Source organism: Myotis myotis, unplaced genomic scaffold, assembly GCF_014108235.1.
Source record: "Myotis myotis isolate mMyoMyo1 unplaced genomic scaffold, mMyoMyo1.p scaffold_m19_p_8, whole genome shotgun sequence".
In the NCBI taxonomy this organism is placed as follows: Eukaryota; Metazoa; Chordata; class Mammalia; order Chiroptera; family Vespertilionidae; genus Myotis; species Myotis myotis.
The window spans coordinates 1,228,378-1,246,885 of NW_023416390.1; the positions used below are offsets into that span (position 1 = coordinate 1,228,378).

Sequence of the window (18,508 nt, forward strand, 5' to 3'; positions counted from 1 at the left end):
TTAGGTGTCCAGGAAAACTTTACACCAATCTAGAGAGAGAGAGAGAGAGAGAGAGAGAGAGAGAGAGAGAGAGAGAGAGACTCACCAAGCGCACCTTTAGTTTCAACTCTGATACATGGAAGCGAAAATCAATTCTAAGATACGTCTTTTATTAACAAAAATTCTGTCACTAAAATGCTATTAAACTTGATTTTTTTAAAAGATCAATAAATCAAAAATGTTCCTTATGAACATTAAAACATTAACAGAGTGTGTGGAACTAAAGGAAATAGCATTGCAACTTTTTTCTTAAATGTCGATGAGCTAAAAAAGAAATGTCATTTCCCTGAGACTCAAAAATACCTTTGGGATATTAGGTGGGTGTATAGATTTTTTTTCTGTTAATATTCATAAGAGATGTTTGAAAAAATCAGTTCCAATTTAATGGGAAAAGTAAGTTTTTTCATAAAACGCTTGGAGCCTTAGCAGCACCCCCATCCGCACCCCCAGTTTCAGAGGTAATATGTCCCTGTCCACGTCATTTCATCACAGCGAAGCATTCCGCGTGAACACATGCAGCTGTTTATGATGCTTTCTGCTCCAAGTTCCCAGTCCTAGATCCCAAATAAATCCCTTCTTAATTAAAATCCGCACGCCCCATTTTCCTTAAAATTCCCTCGAAGACCAGCGCCTGAAGCAGATGCCCCTTTTCCTTGGTGGGAAAATGGGGGAAATGGCTCCATTTCTCATCCTGCTGACCAACATGAGAGCAACAGGGAGACCCAAGGCACATGGATCGAAAGAGCCAACAGGAGCCACCTCAGCTTAGAGGATCCGTGGACACGCCATGAAAGGTATCACTTTCCAGAGGGGACTTCAGCCAGTGCCGGTACCCCCTGCTGAGGCCCTAGCTGCCCCTCGTACCCCCTGCTGAGGCCTTAGCTGCCCCTCGTACCCCCTGCTGAGGCTCTAGCTGCCCCCGTACCCCCTGCTGAGGCCCTAGCTGCCCCCCGTACCCCCTGCTGCGGCTCTAGCTGCCCCTCGTACTCCCTGCTGAGGCTCTAGCTGCCCCCCTGTACCCCCTGCTGAGGCATCCAGCCGGCCACATCTGCGCTAGCCCAGGGGCACAGTGGCCCTGTCTCCCAGCCCCTGGGGAGAAGTGTTTGGGGATCCCAGGCTGACACTGAGTTGTGTGTGGGGTAGTGAAGAGGCCCCCATCAGAGGAGGCTTCTCACGGGTCTTACAATGGGAGACACGGTAGGAGCCGCACCGAGGAACTGGGGGCATGGCCAGGACTCGGGCTGTGGAAGTGCCTTGAGGAGACGTGCTGTGTCAGAGGGACCCCATTTTCCCTCAAGATGCACCTCGCTGTCTCGGCCAGCCCAGCCCCAGCCCCAGCCCCAGCAGATGTGCAGTTTTCACTAAGAACAGGGACCTGTTCCTTCACGTGGGGATGATGCAATCGGCATGCACTTGCGTTTCTCTTTCTTTTGTGGATTCTTGTTTGAATGCAGTTCATACCAGTCGTTTATCTTGGAGTGGGAAACCATCGAGTGCAAAGTTTTACTTCATCAATATCTTAAACGTATGTCTCTCCCACGTCTAAGTAGAGGTGTCTCCTCTCCTGGCTCAGCGAGGGGATACCCGTGGCTGGAAGGGCGTACCTTTCAGATGTGCACTCACTCACCCTCGTGTAAAGGGAACGAGAAGAGGTGTCCCCAAGGGCTTTTCCAGAAATGCATTGTTTTGGTTTCAGAATAAAACCCAATTGTTTTATACGCCGCACATTCTGTCCTCCCCTGGAAAGCACCGGCCTTTACCCTTCCTCACGGCTAACCATGTGCACCTTCCCCTTGGCGAGCGGTTCACGCATTTCCTGTTCAGAAGACAAGCCATCGACTTCTCCTTACCCCCGTGATGAGAAGCCTCCACCGCGTACCACTTTCTTACGATGCTGGATGGAACCAACCCAGGCTTTTGCAAATGTAAACCTAGAGAATTTTGGTCACAAGTGGTTCGCATTTGTGGATCCTTTGTACATACTTTGCACATACCTGAAAAGCGAACGTCTCCCTCGATTCCCCGATGGGTTCGTGTACGAAAGCACAGCGGCGTGTATTTTTGAACGCACAGTAGGGCCCTGAGACTTTATAAAGCCCATTTTTCCGACGTGTAGGCAGTTGTGTCGGGATCACCCCTTTTGTAATTCACAGCACACCGCGCGGGGCACACGTGTTGAGGAGTCGGAGCACTTCTCCGCCCTGGCAGTCATCTTCAGATCCCTTCCCGGGTCTGAGTCCTCTGGGATCGACGCCTCTGACTGTTTTAGGGACCTGTGGGCAACCAATACCCCTCAAGACCCCCCCGAGGGTGACGCTCAGAGTCACGTCTGCCTTTTGGGGGGATGAGTCACACACTGGCCCGTGCACTTGCTGTCTTTGTAGAGAATCTGACTCTGTGAGTGTCCATCGCAGACTGAGCGCTGACAGCTCGCCCTCTGATTCCAGGTGTTTTTAGCTTTTGTATTCTTTCGTCAGAGGAGGCCCCATCCCAGTGTATACTTACGGCCGTTACTACTGTATTCACTGCTGAAAACTGGAACCACCTGAAGATTTGTAAAATGTCACACACAGTTCATTAAAGATGATAAGATAAACCTGAAAATGTGCTCGATGCATTGTTCATTTTGGGCAAACGACGGCATACTCATTTAATCTGGGAAGAATTCAAATATTAATTTTAATTTATTCCACTCCCAACAGTAAGATAAGCATTATACCTCTGATTACCCCTTGTTTATAGGATGAACTTGATCTCTCTCTCTGCTTGTCGTGTTCTCCAAAGTTCACATAAGATAGACATACTAGTTTTCCTCCAATGAGAAGACTTCTTAAGATAATGGATAGCATGTGAAATAAATTGTGATCCCCGAAATACCCAAGTGAGACGAGGATACGCCACCTCCTTCCCACCTTCGGGAAGCTCTCTGGGGGCCCTCGAAGGAGAGCCGGCGCTCTAAGTGCGAACAGCCGCGGGTGAAACGCCGTCTGCGGTGTAAAGCCCTGCACTCACTCACTCAGACGCACTTAGGTCCCGGCCCTTTGCGCCTGGGGCTTCAGAAGCTCCTTAGAAGCCTCACCCGGTGCCACCTTTGGACAGTTTGTGGAACAGATGAGCGTGGGGCTGGAAATACCATGTTAGCTGGTCAGTTCGGACGGGAATTGGGCTCTGAATCCACTCAGCCACACGATGGCCATTATGACGCCCACCCTGGCACTGACATGGGCACTTCCATCTGGATCCCTGCCCCGTACAAGCCAGGGGGAGCTGCCCTGGCTCAGGGCCTGGCCTCCATGGAGGGGAATCTGGAGTCTTTAAAAAATAAAAAATAAAAAATATATGTATCTCCTATATAATAAAAGCCTAGGTGGCGTAGCACAATGCCCTCGCACGCCGCTGTCACAAGATGGCCGCCACAAGACGGCCAGCAGGGGAGGGCAGTTGGGGTGACCAGGCCTGCAGGGGAGGGCAGTTGGGGTGACCAGGCCTGCAGGGGAGGGCAGTTGGGGTGACCAGGCCAGCAGGGGAGGGCAGTTGGGGGTGACCAGGCCTGCAGGGGAGGGCAGTTGGGGTGACCAGGCCAGCAGGGGAGGGCAGTTGGGGTGACCAGGCCAGCAGGGGAGGGCAGTTGGGGGTGACCAGGCCAGCAGGGGAGGGCAGTTGGGGTGACCAGGCCAGCAGGGGAGGGCAGTTGGGGTGACCAGGCCAGCAGGGGAGGGCAGTTGGGGTGACCAGGCCAGCAGGGGAGGGCAGTTGGGGGTGACCAGGCCTGCAGGGGAGGGCAGTTGGGGGTGACCAGGCCAGCAGGGGAGGGCAGTTGGGGGTGACCAGGCCTGCAGGGGAGGGCAGTTGGGGGTGACCAGGCCTGCAGGGGAGGGCAGTGCGGGATCGGGCCTAAACTGGCAGTTGGACATCCCCCAAGTGGTCCCAGATTGGAGAGGGTGCAGGCCAGTTGAGGGACAACCCCCTCCTGTGCACGAATTTCATTCACAGGGCCTCTGGTATATATATATCTCAGAGAGGACGGGAAAGGGAGGGAGAGAAACATCCATGATGAGAGAGAACCATGGATCGGCTGCCTCCTGCACGCCCCCTACTGGGGATGGAGCCAGCACCGGATGTGCCCTGCCTGGGAATTGAACCCTGACCTCCTGGTTCATAGGTCAACACTCAACCACTGAGCCACGCCGGTAGCTGGCCGGGCGGAGTCTGGAGTCTTAAGAGAATGATGCAGCCCCTGACGAGTCCTGCAGGAGCCAACCCACAGGGAACGGGCGGGGAGAGGGCATCTCATTCATCACAATCGGAGACTCAGCGCCAGGGAGGTGACTTCAGCTGCCGGTCATCACGTTCTCGCCTCCAAAGCAGCACAGAGGAGGCTGGCCGGTAAGAGCCACAGGAAAGGGAGCTGGGTGGAGTTGGGTGTCTGAGTGAGTTTATCAGAAGTGACTCGCCCACCAGCACTGGGTCAGGTGGCAGCCAGCAGGGTCCCTTCCTGGGAGCTCTGAGCTGGAACACTGTTAACTACATGGTGCTGCTTTATCTGGGCTCAATAAACCACCTTCGGGGCTTTAAAAAGAAACAGGTGCGCGATGCCAGAGGCATTGACTTACGTATGGTTTTAGCTCAATGTCCAACGCGTTAAGTATTTTTTTCGTTACAAAAACGTTCAGAGCGCCACTGGAGAAAAGTCGTCTAGAAATCAATCACAATTGTAATTTTAAAAACCAGAAAGTTAATAAACTCCGTTACAAACGGTGAGAAAACCTTTTCACCAAATGTGTATGTAACCGCCGAGCGTCAGGGCCACCCCTGTGCCGGTGGGTGAACCGCTGCAGGAACACGTTTCTCTGCGATGCCTGCTCTGGTGGACAAGCATCTTCCTATTTCTGTGGGGAAAGATCACGTGTTGAAAAGTAGATGTTGTCTTTTCCTTCCCTTTGTGGACAAAACCTTCCCTGGTGGGACCTGTATTTCCTGGTTTTACACCATGCTCACTGGGGCTGTGAATGACATCCCACAGTCCCGCGGGACACGCCAGCTCCCCAGTGGTTTCCTGGAAGTTTCCCGTTCACGTGCTGCTGGCTCTCAGCCTTGCGGACCTCATTAAACCACGAGGCTGACTGCAGCGTCTGCCTCAGACAGCCGGGTGGGTGAGCACGCTCCCGGGAGTCGCGGGCTTGCGACCCTTGGACACGGAGAAGACAGTCACGCACGTTTACGTTTTTGCCGTGGGGCTCTGTCAGCTCCCCTGCTCTCTGGCCCATCCGAACGTCCTACAGAAAGGTACACGGAATCACTACTCTGAGCAGGCTGTGGGCGGAATGTTCTGTGTGTGCTTTACTACTGTAGTAAGAAAACCCAGTGATGGCAGAGCTATCATTAATAAGTTTGACTAGTACAGGAATATTGTCGATATCTTTCTTTTAGCGGAAAGTAAATTTTACGGCATTGTTGTTTTTCTCTACTAGCATCCCACACGTATGTGGAAAGAATCCCATTCTATGCTATCAAGTGGAATGTTTGAAAATAGTGATTCAATACAAGAAAAATCTCCTTCCTTCATTTAAGTAATAATAATTATTTTAATCAGCATAAAGTCAGATATAAAAGTTCAAAAAATATTCATAATCATAACATCCTGAACATACTCATCAAAACACCTAACACTTTAAGTCTTATAAAGAGTGAACTAATTTCCTTTATGTGTAGTTAGTTCTTCATGGACAAATAGGCAAAATGACAACAGAGAATTTTATACCCATTTGTCAAAGTATTGCTTTATGTTCTACAAAGAAAACATTTTATGTTCAATATCCAAATATTAGAAAATTCTGATGTTAGCCAAACGTGTATTTTCATAACTGAACTCCTTCCAGTGTTTTATATAAAGGGTGAGGCACAGGCCTTCTTGACTGATGATGGCATTTATTTCTAAGTTCCCCACACAGTTAGCACGCCTCGTAGACAAACCAAGCTCAGTTGTACCCCAACTGACAATAAGATCGGAATCTTCTGGAGGTATTTGGTCTCCTGTTTTCCTCTCTGAGGTTGGCACCAAGAATCTTCTTCAGATTGTGGTTGATACGTTTAGAGCCTTTGGTCAGCTTCTGGCTTTGACCGGCGTCGTTGACCCGGGGGCCCCCCGTTCCAGGGGGACAGACGTTATTCTCGCGAGCGATAGAAGGAAGAAATGTTTGAGATGGTATTTTCCCAAAAGATCCCGTGGGTAAGTCGTGAAAATACCGGGGGAAATGCTGCCTGATTTTATACTCGTAGATTAATCTTCTTGAATTTGCATCGTCTACGTTGATAGAGTACAGGTCACCTGTGGTCATTTCCTGGTGGGTGTCTGTGGGACGCTGAGGGGTCTTTGACGTTTCAGAGTTGCGTTGGTGGATGCTAGGCAAAGTCCAAGCTCCGTGTTGTTTTACGACTAACCCGGTACCAGGAACAAAGAGCCCTGGTTCCTCCTGCTTCCACAGGTGGGCGGCCTCTGTGTTTGGGACGGAGCGATGTCCGCGTCCATTCACGGCTGTGTCTTTCCAGAGCAGAGGGTTGTAGATGACTTGTCCGTCAATGGGGCAGGCGTTGCACTTGTGGAATAACCAGCTGTCGATACATTTCCTGTGAAACTTAAAAAAAGGTTATGAGTTAACTGAGGGTATGAATCTCTTGCTTATAATGTTACTGGAGGCCCGGTGCACGAATTCGTGCACATTGAAAGGAAATTAATTAGAAGAAATAGTTTAGAGGTTGGGGAGGGGCTGTGGGAGGTTGGCTCCACGGCGTGTCTGGCCCGTCTTGCCCAGTCCGGATCGGCTGGACCCCAGCAGCAAGCTAACCTACCGGTCGGAGCATCTTCCCCCTGATGGTCAGTGTGCATCATAGCGACTTATTGAGCAGTCGACTAATTGGTCACTTAGAATATTTGGCATATATATATATATATATAATCTATGCAAATTTTCCTGTTTCATTACTGAGTTACTATTAAAACTAGCAAAAATGAAAGGTAATCATAACTTACCAAGTTTTATAAAAACATGTTGAAGAGGTTCTCTTAAAAATGTAATTGGTTATGGGTTATGCGTTTTTTGAAAACAAAACAGAAAACCACGATAAATGTGGCATATCTTATAGTATTATTATAAGTCTATTTTATTTTCATAAAATGTAATATACCTATATTATTATGTCCATTTTCAACATTGAAATGGGAAGCCTATTATGGGTATTATTTATGTAATTTTGTTTAAGACTACTTATCTAAGCCATTAATTTTACTCTTTCTAATGAATGAAAATGATTAAATAACAAAAAAAAGTCACAGCCAACAAGGGTTGACTATTGGTCTGATGATGGTGAGATAAAATAAATCACGTTGTTGGGGCGAAAAACAGTCAGACATCTTAAGGGTGACTCTACAGCTATCCATGTCTGTTTATTGGAACAATTTCATTCCACCAGTTGGTACTCTTACTGCCTTCACCTTCCTCAACCCGCTCCTCTCGGCCGCCATCAGTCCGTCCTCTGTGTCTGCGTGTGTTTCTGTACCGGCAGCGGCAGAATGGTCCCGGGGATTAAAGTCCCGCAGAGAGAACAGAGCCGACAGTGCTGTCAGCACCATGGCGGTGCCAGGCGGGCCCTGGAACTACTGGGAGACACCGGTCAAGGCGATGGCTGCCTAAGCTCCATGCTGCACCCGGAACTAATGCGAGATAATACTGAAGGCAAACTGAAAACTAAAACAACTGAAAACTAAACTAAAATAAGTAAGTTTATTTTAGGAAAAATCTGGTTACCAACTACATGGCGATAAGCAACATTACACTCCAATATTTCAAGTGAGTTCATTTGAAATGATAACCAACTCTGTCAAGTTAAGCATCTCTGTTTCCTCCAAAGACTCATAAAAATACATTAAAAAGTTAGTATTCTGATCCGGCCGGCCTGGCTCAGTAGTTGAGCATCGACCTGGGAACCAGGAGGTCACGGTTTGATTCCCAGTCAGGGCACCACTGCCTAGGGCTCCATCCCCAAGGGGGCGGGGGCGTGCAGGAGGCAGCCGATCCATGATTTTCTCTCATCATTGATGTTTCTATCTCTCTGTCCCTTCCCCTTCCGCTCTGAAATCAATAAAATATACACATAAAATCTAATATCTGTCATTTTGACCGATAACTACAGTAGATGCGAGACTCTAACTTAAAGGGCCAGCCTCTCTTTCCTGGACAGTACGCACAGAAGCGAGCCCTGATCGAGAGGAGTCCGCTCTTAGGGGCAAGGCCGCCGTTTCGATGGTCTCTCGGCTCCTCTACAGACTCCGCTCCATTTGAACATCTGCACGTGCAACCGCGGAGAGAAAGGGGAGGCTTCTGTGGCCCCTTCGCCTGGAGAGCCGGCCGCAGGGAGCGTGGGCGCGGCGGGGGACCCACCTTGTGGGAGCAGGGCAGCAGCCTGGCGTACTGGCCGGGGCGGAAGGCCTGCAGGCAGAGGCGGCACTGGAAGCCGGGCGCCAGCAGCTTGCTGTTCTTCGTGATCATCAGCAGGGGCAGCGACCGCACCGCGGGCCTCGGCGTGTGCACCTGGCTGGGGGGGTGAGCGGACGTGAGTGCTGGTCCGGGACGCCCCGATCAGGAGGCTCCTCCAAAAGGGAGCCGCCTCCACAGCGTAATGAACAAACACCTGCTTTCTCGGACGGCAGACCGTTCTACAAAGTCTATTGTCTTGATCCTGAACAAGGAGGAACCAACTTTCACATCAACGTCATCAAGAATCAAGTGCAGGCCCAGCCAGTGTGGCATCGACCTAGGAACCAGGAGGTCAGGGTTCGATTCCGGTCAGGGCACAGGCCCGGGTTGTGGGCTCGATCCCCAGTGGGGGGGGGGGGGGGCCTGCAGGAGGCAGCCGATCCATGGTTCTCATAATGGATGTTTCTGTTTCTCTATCCCTCTCCCTGCTTCTCTCTCTCTAAAAGAAATCAATAAAAACATTTTTAAAAAAGAATGAAATTTAGTCATTTCAATTTAAAATAGTAACCTGAAAACCAGAGCAGAATTTTGATGAGAATCATACCAATTATTTCAGTCTGAGCCAACAGACTCAGGCTGAAATATACATATATATATATATATTGTAAGAGCATACGACTCAACTGGCTCTTCCGTCTGGTGGGAAGGAAGGCGCTCACTGGCCGCGTTAGATGTTCCCGCCACTGTGATAAGCCCGCAGGACCTAGTGCACTAGCCTGACGCCCTCACTTCCCGGGGGGGACGCTGACCCCATCGGTATTGCCGGACCGGGTGGCTGAGGCTCTGAAAGGACCAGGCCCATTTTGCACCCAGAGTCACAGCCAGCAGAGCTGAGGGCGAAGGCCTCCCTTGTACTCAGAAGCCGCTGGGAACAGCCGTGCTCCTGCTCCTCCATAGATGCACCGGCGGCTGCAGGGCCCGCTTTCACCAAAGCCACGGAGTCCCAGGGAAGATGTGCCCGTTTCCATCGGCTCAGCGTCCCCTGACCCCCGAGTCTCCCTCCTGTGTGGCACGCTCTCTGTCTCCAATGTCCTTCCGCCGCCAATGCTCGCTGGCCTCCCCGCACATCGCCCGCACCCTGAGCCCTACGGCTCCTCATCCCCTCGGCCAGGGCCCAGGGCCCAGGGAAAGGAGGCAGAGCCTCTGTATGGGCGCATGAAGGGCGGTGGTCCCCAAAGTGCCCACAGGGCATGGGCTAAATATCCCCTGGGTTATGTGTATCTATAATAATAAAAGCGTCATATGCTAATTAGACCAGATGTCCTTCCAGACGTCCTTCCGGACGACCTTCTGGATGAAGCCAGGGCTGCGAGGGAAGCCCGGGTCCCAGGTGCCTGCCAGTGGCAGGAGGGAAGAACAGGTCCCAGGTGCCAGAGGAAAGCCGGTGCAGGCAGATGGGGGGAAGGAAGGCCGACTCCTGCACGAATTTTGTGCATCTGGCCTCTAGTATACACTGAGTGGCCAGGTTATTATGACCACCCCATCAGTACAATGAAGTGAATTAGTTATGCAAATAATAATAATAATAAAACCTTGAGAGTATTTGCTTAGGAAGTTTTCAATATTCAGTATTTTTGGAAGTGCCAATGAAGTCCTGATGGGGTGTTCATAATGATCTGGCCACTCAGTGTATATATATACATTTTGTTTGATTAATTCACTGAAATTATTTTTTAAAAAGTATTCAATTTTATTCCACCCTTTAAAAATGACCTTTTGCATATATTTTACAATGTAGGTAGTAGGTTAATAAAAGCAGCAACTTCGATTTTTTTAGTAGTTAAGGGGTATGACACAAGGTCTGGGGGCCTGCCCACTGGAGAACAGTCCCGTCTGTGTTCTGATCACAGCCAATTGCTCGGCACTCTCCCTGCAAGAGGGGGCGGCGGGGGCGGGGGCGGGGGGGGGGGGGTGAGGCCCAGGGACCGCCTTCCCGCAGGGCCAACCACGTCAGAGCAGATCTCAAATCCCCCTGCAGGGGTCCTTTTCTTCTTTCTCTTTAAACCACTTTATTATCTCAAACTTTACTGTTGACAGTATTACATGTGTCCCCCTTTTCCCCATGGACCCCTTCTAGCCCACACTCCCGCTCCCCCCGGCTGCCCCACCCTATTGTCTGTGTCCATGGGCTGTGCATACACGCATACAAGGTCTTTGGTTGATCTCTTCCCACCCACCCCCACCTGCCCTCTGAAAGTCATCACTCTGTTCCATGCTTCCATGTCTCTGGATCTACTTTGTTCATCGGTTTATTTTGTTCATTAGATTCCACATATGAGTGAGGTCATGTGATACTTGTGTTTCTCTGACTGGCTTATTTCATTTAGCATGATACTCCCCAGGTCCCTCCATGCTTCTCAAAGGGTGAGAGAGCCTTCTTTTTACTGCTGCATAGTGTTCCATGGTGTAAGCGGACCCACAGCCTTCTTATCCACTCACCTGCTGACAGGCACTTGGGCTGTTTCCAGATCTTGGCTATTGTAAATGGTGCTGCTGTGAACATAGGGGTGCATACATAATGTGTCAGTTTTAATTTTACATTTATTAAGAGGATCATTTAATTACTGTACTACTTCCCCAGGACCTAGTGCAACCTCTGGTAGAATTAATACTAATGACGACGTGATTGGAATATTTGCCGTGTGTGTTAACTCCCTTCAGACTCACAGAAGTCCTGCGCAGCTGGTTTTAGAATCATCCCCATTGCAAAGCAGATGTCACTGCCCGAAGGCAGGCAGCCGACCTGGCTGCCCAGGGCCTGGGTTTATGCCGTCTGACCCCAGGCCTCGCTCCCCACCTGCTTACGGCAATGTCCCCTGGCCTGTAATGAGGACTCAGTATGTATTTATCAAACAAAGGACTGAATGAAACTTGTCAAACTCAATCGTTACATAAGTACCCCATGCCCTCCACGAAATTTCACTGAGAAGCTCACCCTGGCTTTTCTTGAAAATGTGGTGTCTGTTCTTCTATGTCATTGCTAATGTCTCTGTATTTTCCAGTCTCATCTGATCTCTTTTCTAGCAATTTCCATCTTTGATTTCTCTTCTGTAATAGAGAAAACGTACATGTTTCTGTGCCGATCACAAACACTTTTATTTTGCGAATTAAAGTTCATAGGCTGCATGTCAGTAACATGATATGAAACTCAGTCTGTAATGGTCAGATCTCTTTAAGAATGCATCGTCAGGTCCGATGGCTGTCCTGACGGCTGTGTACAACGCTGCTACTGTGCTGGGTTTTACAGATCACAAATGTACGTACCGACTGCCCGGCACGTCCCTGTGGGAAAGAGCTCTCCAAAGAGTAAGGTCCTTGGTGTCTATTCAGTCTCATGTCACTCTTCTCCAGAGTGCCATCCAGTCCTGCTGTTCTCAGATGCACTTCATTCCGTTTCCCAGGGGACCCACACGGTGTCCCTCGGGGACACTCACCTCCCGGAAGGTGAACGCGTGGGAGCCGTGGCTGCAGCTGCGGAAGCAGTCCTGGCACAGGTGGTACTCCTCGCACTGGGTGCACCTGGACACGCGCACGCAAGGAAAACCCAGTTATTTGGATGGTTTGGGATGAAGAATTCTGGCCAGAATTTCCTGGGAACCAGGCAGATGTGCCGAGGAGGCCCCGTCTAAATGTCCCACCTTGTGTTAGTTTCCTGTTGCTATGGTAACAAGCGTCAACACAGGTAGCAGCCTGAGCAATGCCTGCTTATTAGTTATTGTTTTGTAAGACAGAAGCCTGATGGTCTCCGTGGCTGAAATCCAGGGGCCAGGAGCTTGTATTTCCTCTTGGACGAGAGTGCTCTCCTGTCCGTCCACCTTCCCGGCCGCCCGCCTTCCTGCTCCTCCTGTGACCCCCCTCTTCACCTCAGGGAAAGCGGGGCAGCACCTCTGAGCCTGCCCTCCCGCTCACAGCGCCCCCCTCTTCTGTGTCCCCTCGTCCTGTCCCCTCTGAGAGCCCGGGCTGACGCTGGCCCAGGGGACGCAGGCTAAGGAAGGGCTGTGAGCGAGGGGGAGGGGCTCGGAGCAGGGCTCTGAGCTGGGAGTTCCTCCAGAACCAGGGCGGTACCACTGGGCATTTCGCTGGTGGGGTTGGGGGGTGGGGGGGAGGCATGCAGAGCCCACAGGCCCATCGCCCATCGGGCAGGGAAAACGCTCCATTAGGAGGGGAGGCGGGAGGCGGCCAGATGCCTGGGCCCCAGGCTGCGGCCACTCACTTGTAACATGGCCCCTGGATCGGGCACCGCTTGCAGCCGTTGCAGGGGATGCCCAGCTGCTTGTCCAGCCGTTCCTTCTCCGCCACGGTCACCAGTTTGCTGGCGTTTTTGAATTCCTCCAGGATCAGGCTTAAGGGCGCAAAGTCCTCCCGGCACAGCGGACATTTCAGCATCGATGTGCTGGACACTGCGTCCTGGTAGTTGGCCAGGATCTTCATGCATTTGATGTGCACATTATTGCCACAGCCAAACCTGTGAGAAATGAAGCAAGGTTGCCATCTGTGTACACAAGGTTCTGCAAATGTGTGTCAAGACAATGTTCTCTGCTACCTTCTTTATTCCCCATAAAAACAGACCCCGAGCTTCCAGCTACAACGCGTTTGCTTACGTCAACGCCCACTCTATCTTCTCCTGTCTGTCGAATCTGTCATCTTTAATTTACTGCATCAGAATTCCAAGCTAACTCCCCCATTCAACGAAATGGTGGTAAAAAATTTTGCAGCATGAAAATATCTTCCATTTGTAAAGTGAGAATGCACATAGTATTAACAAAAAGGAACATTATAATAGTGATTATTACTTTTTAAAAAATATATATTTTTATTGATTTCAGAGAGGAAGGGAGAGTGAGAGAGAGAAACATCGATGAGAGAGAACCAGTGATCTGCTGCCTCCTGCACGCCCCTCACTGGGGACCGAGCCCGCAACCCGGGAATGGAGCCCTGAGCTGCTGGCTTCTAGGCCGGTGCTCCACCACGGAGCCACACTGCCAGGGCCTGCTCCCTTTTTAAATAAGAAGCACGCTGGGGGCAGGTTGCCACCTTCTCTTTCTGGAAACCCCGAGGTATGCGGCAGCACCCTGTGACCGTCTCCTGAGAGACACAGTGTTTGGGGAAGTGGTGAAAACTACGTGTGGACACAATTTTGGAAAATGATCGGGAGGGAAAACAAAGAATGAAAAAATGCTCCATCGCAAACGGCTGTCCACACTTTCCAAATCCGCTGCCTTCGAGAAAGCTGGCGGTGACACTTAATGAACCGTGGGTGACACTCTGAATTATTAGGTTTACAAACAGAGCTCTGAAAAACAGAATTTTCTTTCTTATTTAAAGTAAAATAATCTTTACTTTTGGAAAACTCTCTGTAACTACTCTAAACCATGGCATTTATTCGTGTGTTAAAAGAGAAATGTCAAGAATATTCAACTTTAATAAACTTAAAGTGAAACGAGTAGAGTTAGGTTTCCATTTTCACCCTTTAAAATGTAGCCCAGAAATAGTCAGAGTAAGAACAGGACCTCCCACAACATATACATTAGGAGACAAGAGAAGGCCAAGGAGCCCTGACCAGTTTGGCTCAGTGGCTAGAGCGTTGGCCTGCGGACTGAAAGGTCCCAGGTTCGATTCCGGTCAGGGGCATGTACCTTGGTTGCGGGCACATCCCCAGTAGGGAGTGTGCAGCAGGCAGCTGATCGATGTTTCTAACTCTCTATCCCTCTCCCTTCCTCTCTGTAAAAAATCAATAAAATATATTTGACAAAAAAAGAGAAGACCAAGGAAACACGGCGTCTACATGTATGATGTTTGCCGACAGCGTGTCACCCGGCGTCGGTTACAAACACATGGCATTAGGATGTTTTCACAGGTGCAGGCGGGAAACAGCACCTGCAGAAGGTGACAGGAAGCCTCTTCTCCAGCAGCAGCTCCTGGCAGATGGAGCAGATGTCCTCCGGGCCGACCTCCTTCTGCTTCGCGCCCCCGTCGCCTTCCGTGTGCGCACGCGGGTCGTTGGCTGGTTTGGGGGCAGATGGCAGGTGGCCCACCCCCCGAAGCAGGTCGTCGATCTCTCCTTCCACCAGGCCCAGCTGCAAAGCGTCTAGCGGACACCCCCCCCCCCGACACCCCGTGTTAAAGTCCAGCAGCAGCATGAGAGTGGCACAGACGTCACGCCTTGTGCTGCAAGTCAGCCTTTCGTTCCAGTGTCAGGAGGACAGTGCGGGGTGAGTGACTACATCACCTTTACCACTGTTTTGTATTCCTTTCAGAGCCAAACGGTCAGAAAAGACTGATTTATAAAAAGAGTGGACAGTACCTCACTTTCCTTACTACCAGAGCCTGTGCAACGAGTGCATTTGAAGGGTTTTGGATTAATTGTAGGATTATAATTTGTGAACCTCAAAATAGTTTGTATAAAAGCACATACAACTTACATTCATGATTCCTTGGAAGCTTGAATTTTTTCAACAAGATCCTAAGATTCACAAGTAGAAAAACAAAACAACACATTTATTTCTGATAGGAGCTCAAAAATTACCTCATTGTAATTTTAGAGTAGGAATGGCATTCTAGAATTCACACTACTGGATGCAGAGGATAAACTGAAGACCCTCACCAGCTTTGTTATGAAAGCAGTCACATTTATGTTTTAAAATGAGCACGTGTGAAAAAAGTATGATAAATGGAAACGAAAGACATTTACAGCAGGGGTCCTCAAACTATGGCCCGCGGGCCACATGCAAATACAAATATTGTATTTGTTCCCGTTTGGTTTTTTTACTTCAAGATAAGATATGTGCAGTGTGCATAGGAATTTGTTCATAGTTTTTTTTAAACTATAGTCCGGCCCTCCAACGGTCTGAGGGACAGTGAGCTGGCCCCCTGTTTAAAAAGTTTGAGGACCCCTGATTTACAGTAAAGGAATTTGCCGGACGGGGTCCAGGCATTTCTTCATGACATCAGGTTCTTTGCAGAGAGGCTAGTGGGGGAATTCGGGGATTCACAGGACCCTTTAACTTTCCCAGATGTCTCCTCCTCCCAGAAATGGAGTGATTTTCTGGAGAGAGCACCAAATGGCTATTTTCCTACATGAGCCATTGTACTGTAGTACAGGAAAAATATTTTCAAAATTACCAATGAAAATGGAATATGACTATTTTTTAAAAGTGGGTACCATATATATATATATATATATGTATATATATATATATTAAATTTGTACTGAATATATTAAGTATATTTCAGTATATTAAATACTTGTATTATATTTCCATCCAGTTTATAGTTAATATACAGTAAAACCTGAGTTACGTGACATAAGTAACAGGAAAGACTGCCCTTGCCCTGAGGAAGCTGGCAGAAAAAAAAAATGGGAAAAAAGATATTTTAATGATAATAATAATAATAATAAAAGCAAACAGCAAGTTTTGAAAGGACCATATTTGGTAGCCTTACGCTAACCAGAGCAAGTAACTTGTTAGTAGATGCTCAGTAAAAACTGATCAAAACAAAAAATTTGGTAAATAAAAGCATTAGGAATAACGGATGTTACACTTTTTTAAAACCTATAAACAAAAGCATTAGAAATATGAGAGGCACAGTATTTTCTTACAATCTTGTTGATTTTTTTCTCTCTCAGATATCAATCACAAATTTTCTATGATAATATAATGAATGACTTTTTGACATCAGTATAGGAGATAAACAAAACGAATTGAGTTAAACTAAATGCACATTTATTACTTTATTTCTGGAATTCCCTTACAAGTAGGTTCTGACATTAGAGGACAAATTTCAGATTTGATAGAAGAATCTCCAGTTAAGTCCTACTTCTATCTGGAAAGACAGTGTCAAATGCTTATTGGAAAGGAAAACAATCAGCTAAAGAAAATACACGCTAACCAAACGCATAGTTATCAATGACGTGAATGATCAGGGAGTCTTTCCCTGTCTTATCGATTTCATATTTGTATGTAATGAGTACACACACATTGATTTTTATTAAAAATGTTAACCTTCAAAACACGTAGAGGTGGTAGTATGTTTTAAGTTAAGCCGCACTTACGAGTGAATAAAACACGCTGGAGTATACTGATGGGCCGGACCGTTTTGCCTGTATTCGTCCCCAGCACCGACCTCCTTCCACCCCGCACGGCTCCCCCCGGGAAGGGCACCCGCCGTGGGAGGCCCCAGCTGTCCCTGTGGGAGGCGGTGTGGCTGCCACTTACCAGCAGATGTGCCTGCACAGCTCCCGTCTTTTCTGAAACGTGGGGCAGTTACAGATGTGCGGGTTTCCGAGGAAAACCTTGAAAGCAAAAACGCACACTTTCTAAAGCTCCAGGCAGCTTGTGGGGCTAGGGCAGTGGTTGGCACACTGCGGCTCGCGAGCCACATGCGGCTCTTTGGCCCCTTGAGTGTGGCTCTTCCACAAAATACCGACTTCTGCACATGGGCCACGAAGTTTCAATCGCACTGTCCGCGCGCCCCCGCATGTGGTATTTTGTGGAAGAGCCACACTCAAGGGGCCAAAGAGCCGCATGTGGCTCGCGAGCCGCAGTTTGCCGACCACTGGGTTAGAGTAAAGCTAAATGAACAAATGATTAGATTACAGGAGATTTCAAGGGGTAATCCAGCCCCCGTGACTCTGAAGGGTTTCCTCTCGGCTACAGGGCACCTTAGTTCTTGAGGCCGTCTGATGCCTCACGCCCATCACCTTGGCCTTCGCCTCCGTCAACGTGCATGGTCACACAAGACTGTTTTTAAATGGCCTATACTCAGGCAAGGGGAAAGAAGGTTAATTTAAAAAATCTCTCTCTCCTGCCTTGCAGCGAAGCTAAAGACCTTTTTAAGATTTTGGCTTTTTGTTCGTCTGGTGCATTGGAATGGGTGAGTTTATTTTATTTAAGTTGCTCCAAGGAGACTAATTGCGTTCACCACGCCTGTCTTGGCTGAGCACAGTGAGTGCGGCGCTGTAAGCAGCAGCGATCAAAGGATGCACTAATGGGAGAAGCCGGTGAGGAATCCGCAGTCACTGCTTCAAGTGCATAGAACCACTCAGTTTCCACGCCGGCCAGCTGCTGGGGGGGCGTGGTGGCTGCTGGTTGAGCGGTGAGGGTAGGATGTGCGGATATTCCAAATATCCGCGGGCTTTTCTGGAGGGTCTTACTAGCTCGAGAGTGACTAATGGGTCGGGGAAAACCGATTTCGGATATTTAGCAAATACAGCCGGTCTGCAGACAGAGGGTACACTTTGCATGTCGTGTGGTGCGGGGCAGGTGCGGGGCAGGTGCGGGGCAGGTGCGGGGCAGGTGCGGGGCAGGTGCGGGCCGGACGGTCTCAGGTCGCTTCGCCCGCAGACCTCGCCTTCAGACCACAGGCTCCGCTCTCCACCCGCAGGTCGGGGCGCCCTCCCCCGGCGGGTGCGACCCGGGTCTCAGCTCCACCCGGACCATCTCCGAGCAACAGGTCCCTGCGCCTGGGCCTCCCCGGGGCCTGCAGCTCCCGTGGCCTCGGGGATGGGGGAGCGGGGGGAGGTGGGGGAAAGGTCAGGCGGGGTCGGATCGGAGGGGCGGTCGGCGGTCGGGGGCCGTTACTCTATTCTAAAGTCATATCGGAAGTCCCGGAAGGCGGGGGGCGGGGGTGGCGGGGGAGGGGGACCGGGATCGGCGGGGCGGGGCGGCCCGGGGGACGGGCGGTCGGGGTCGGGGGCGGGGGCCGTTACTCGGAAGTCCCGGAAGGCGGGCTCCTCCTCGCGCAGCAGGAAGCCGGTCGGGCCGGTCTCCCGCAGGAGGTAGATGCTGCCGCGCAGCGCCCGGTCCTGCTCGCGGCTCAGCCGGCGGCCCGGGTGTCGGCGCCGCGGAGCCTGGGAGGGGCCTCCGCGCAGCATCCCCGCCGCCGGCTGTTGTCCGGGCGACGCGCCGCCGGTTGCCGGGGTGACGGGGCGGGGA

The 18,508-nt window shown here is 50.2% G+C and overlaps 1 protein-coding gene across 1 annotated transcript; it reads right to left on the bottom strand.

Moving 5' to 3' along the window:
* Nucleotides 1–5,644: 5,644 nt before the first annotated feature.
* Nucleotides 5,645–18,447, bottom strand: ZSWIM2 (zinc finger SWIM-type containing 2). Its single transcript, XM_036318626.1, is given in 12 exon segments — nt 5,645–5,986; nt 5,989–6,056; nt 6,058–6,674; nt 8,478–8,631; nt 11,013–11,066; nt 11,509–11,621; nt 12,008–12,092; nt 12,787–13,038; nt 14,451–14,661; nt 14,996–15,036; nt 16,790–16,866; nt 18,283–18,447. Coding segments are annotated over 12 exon segments (1,926 nt in total). The 3' UTR covers nt 5,645–5,897.
* Nucleotides 18,448–18,508: the final 61 nt, after the last annotated feature.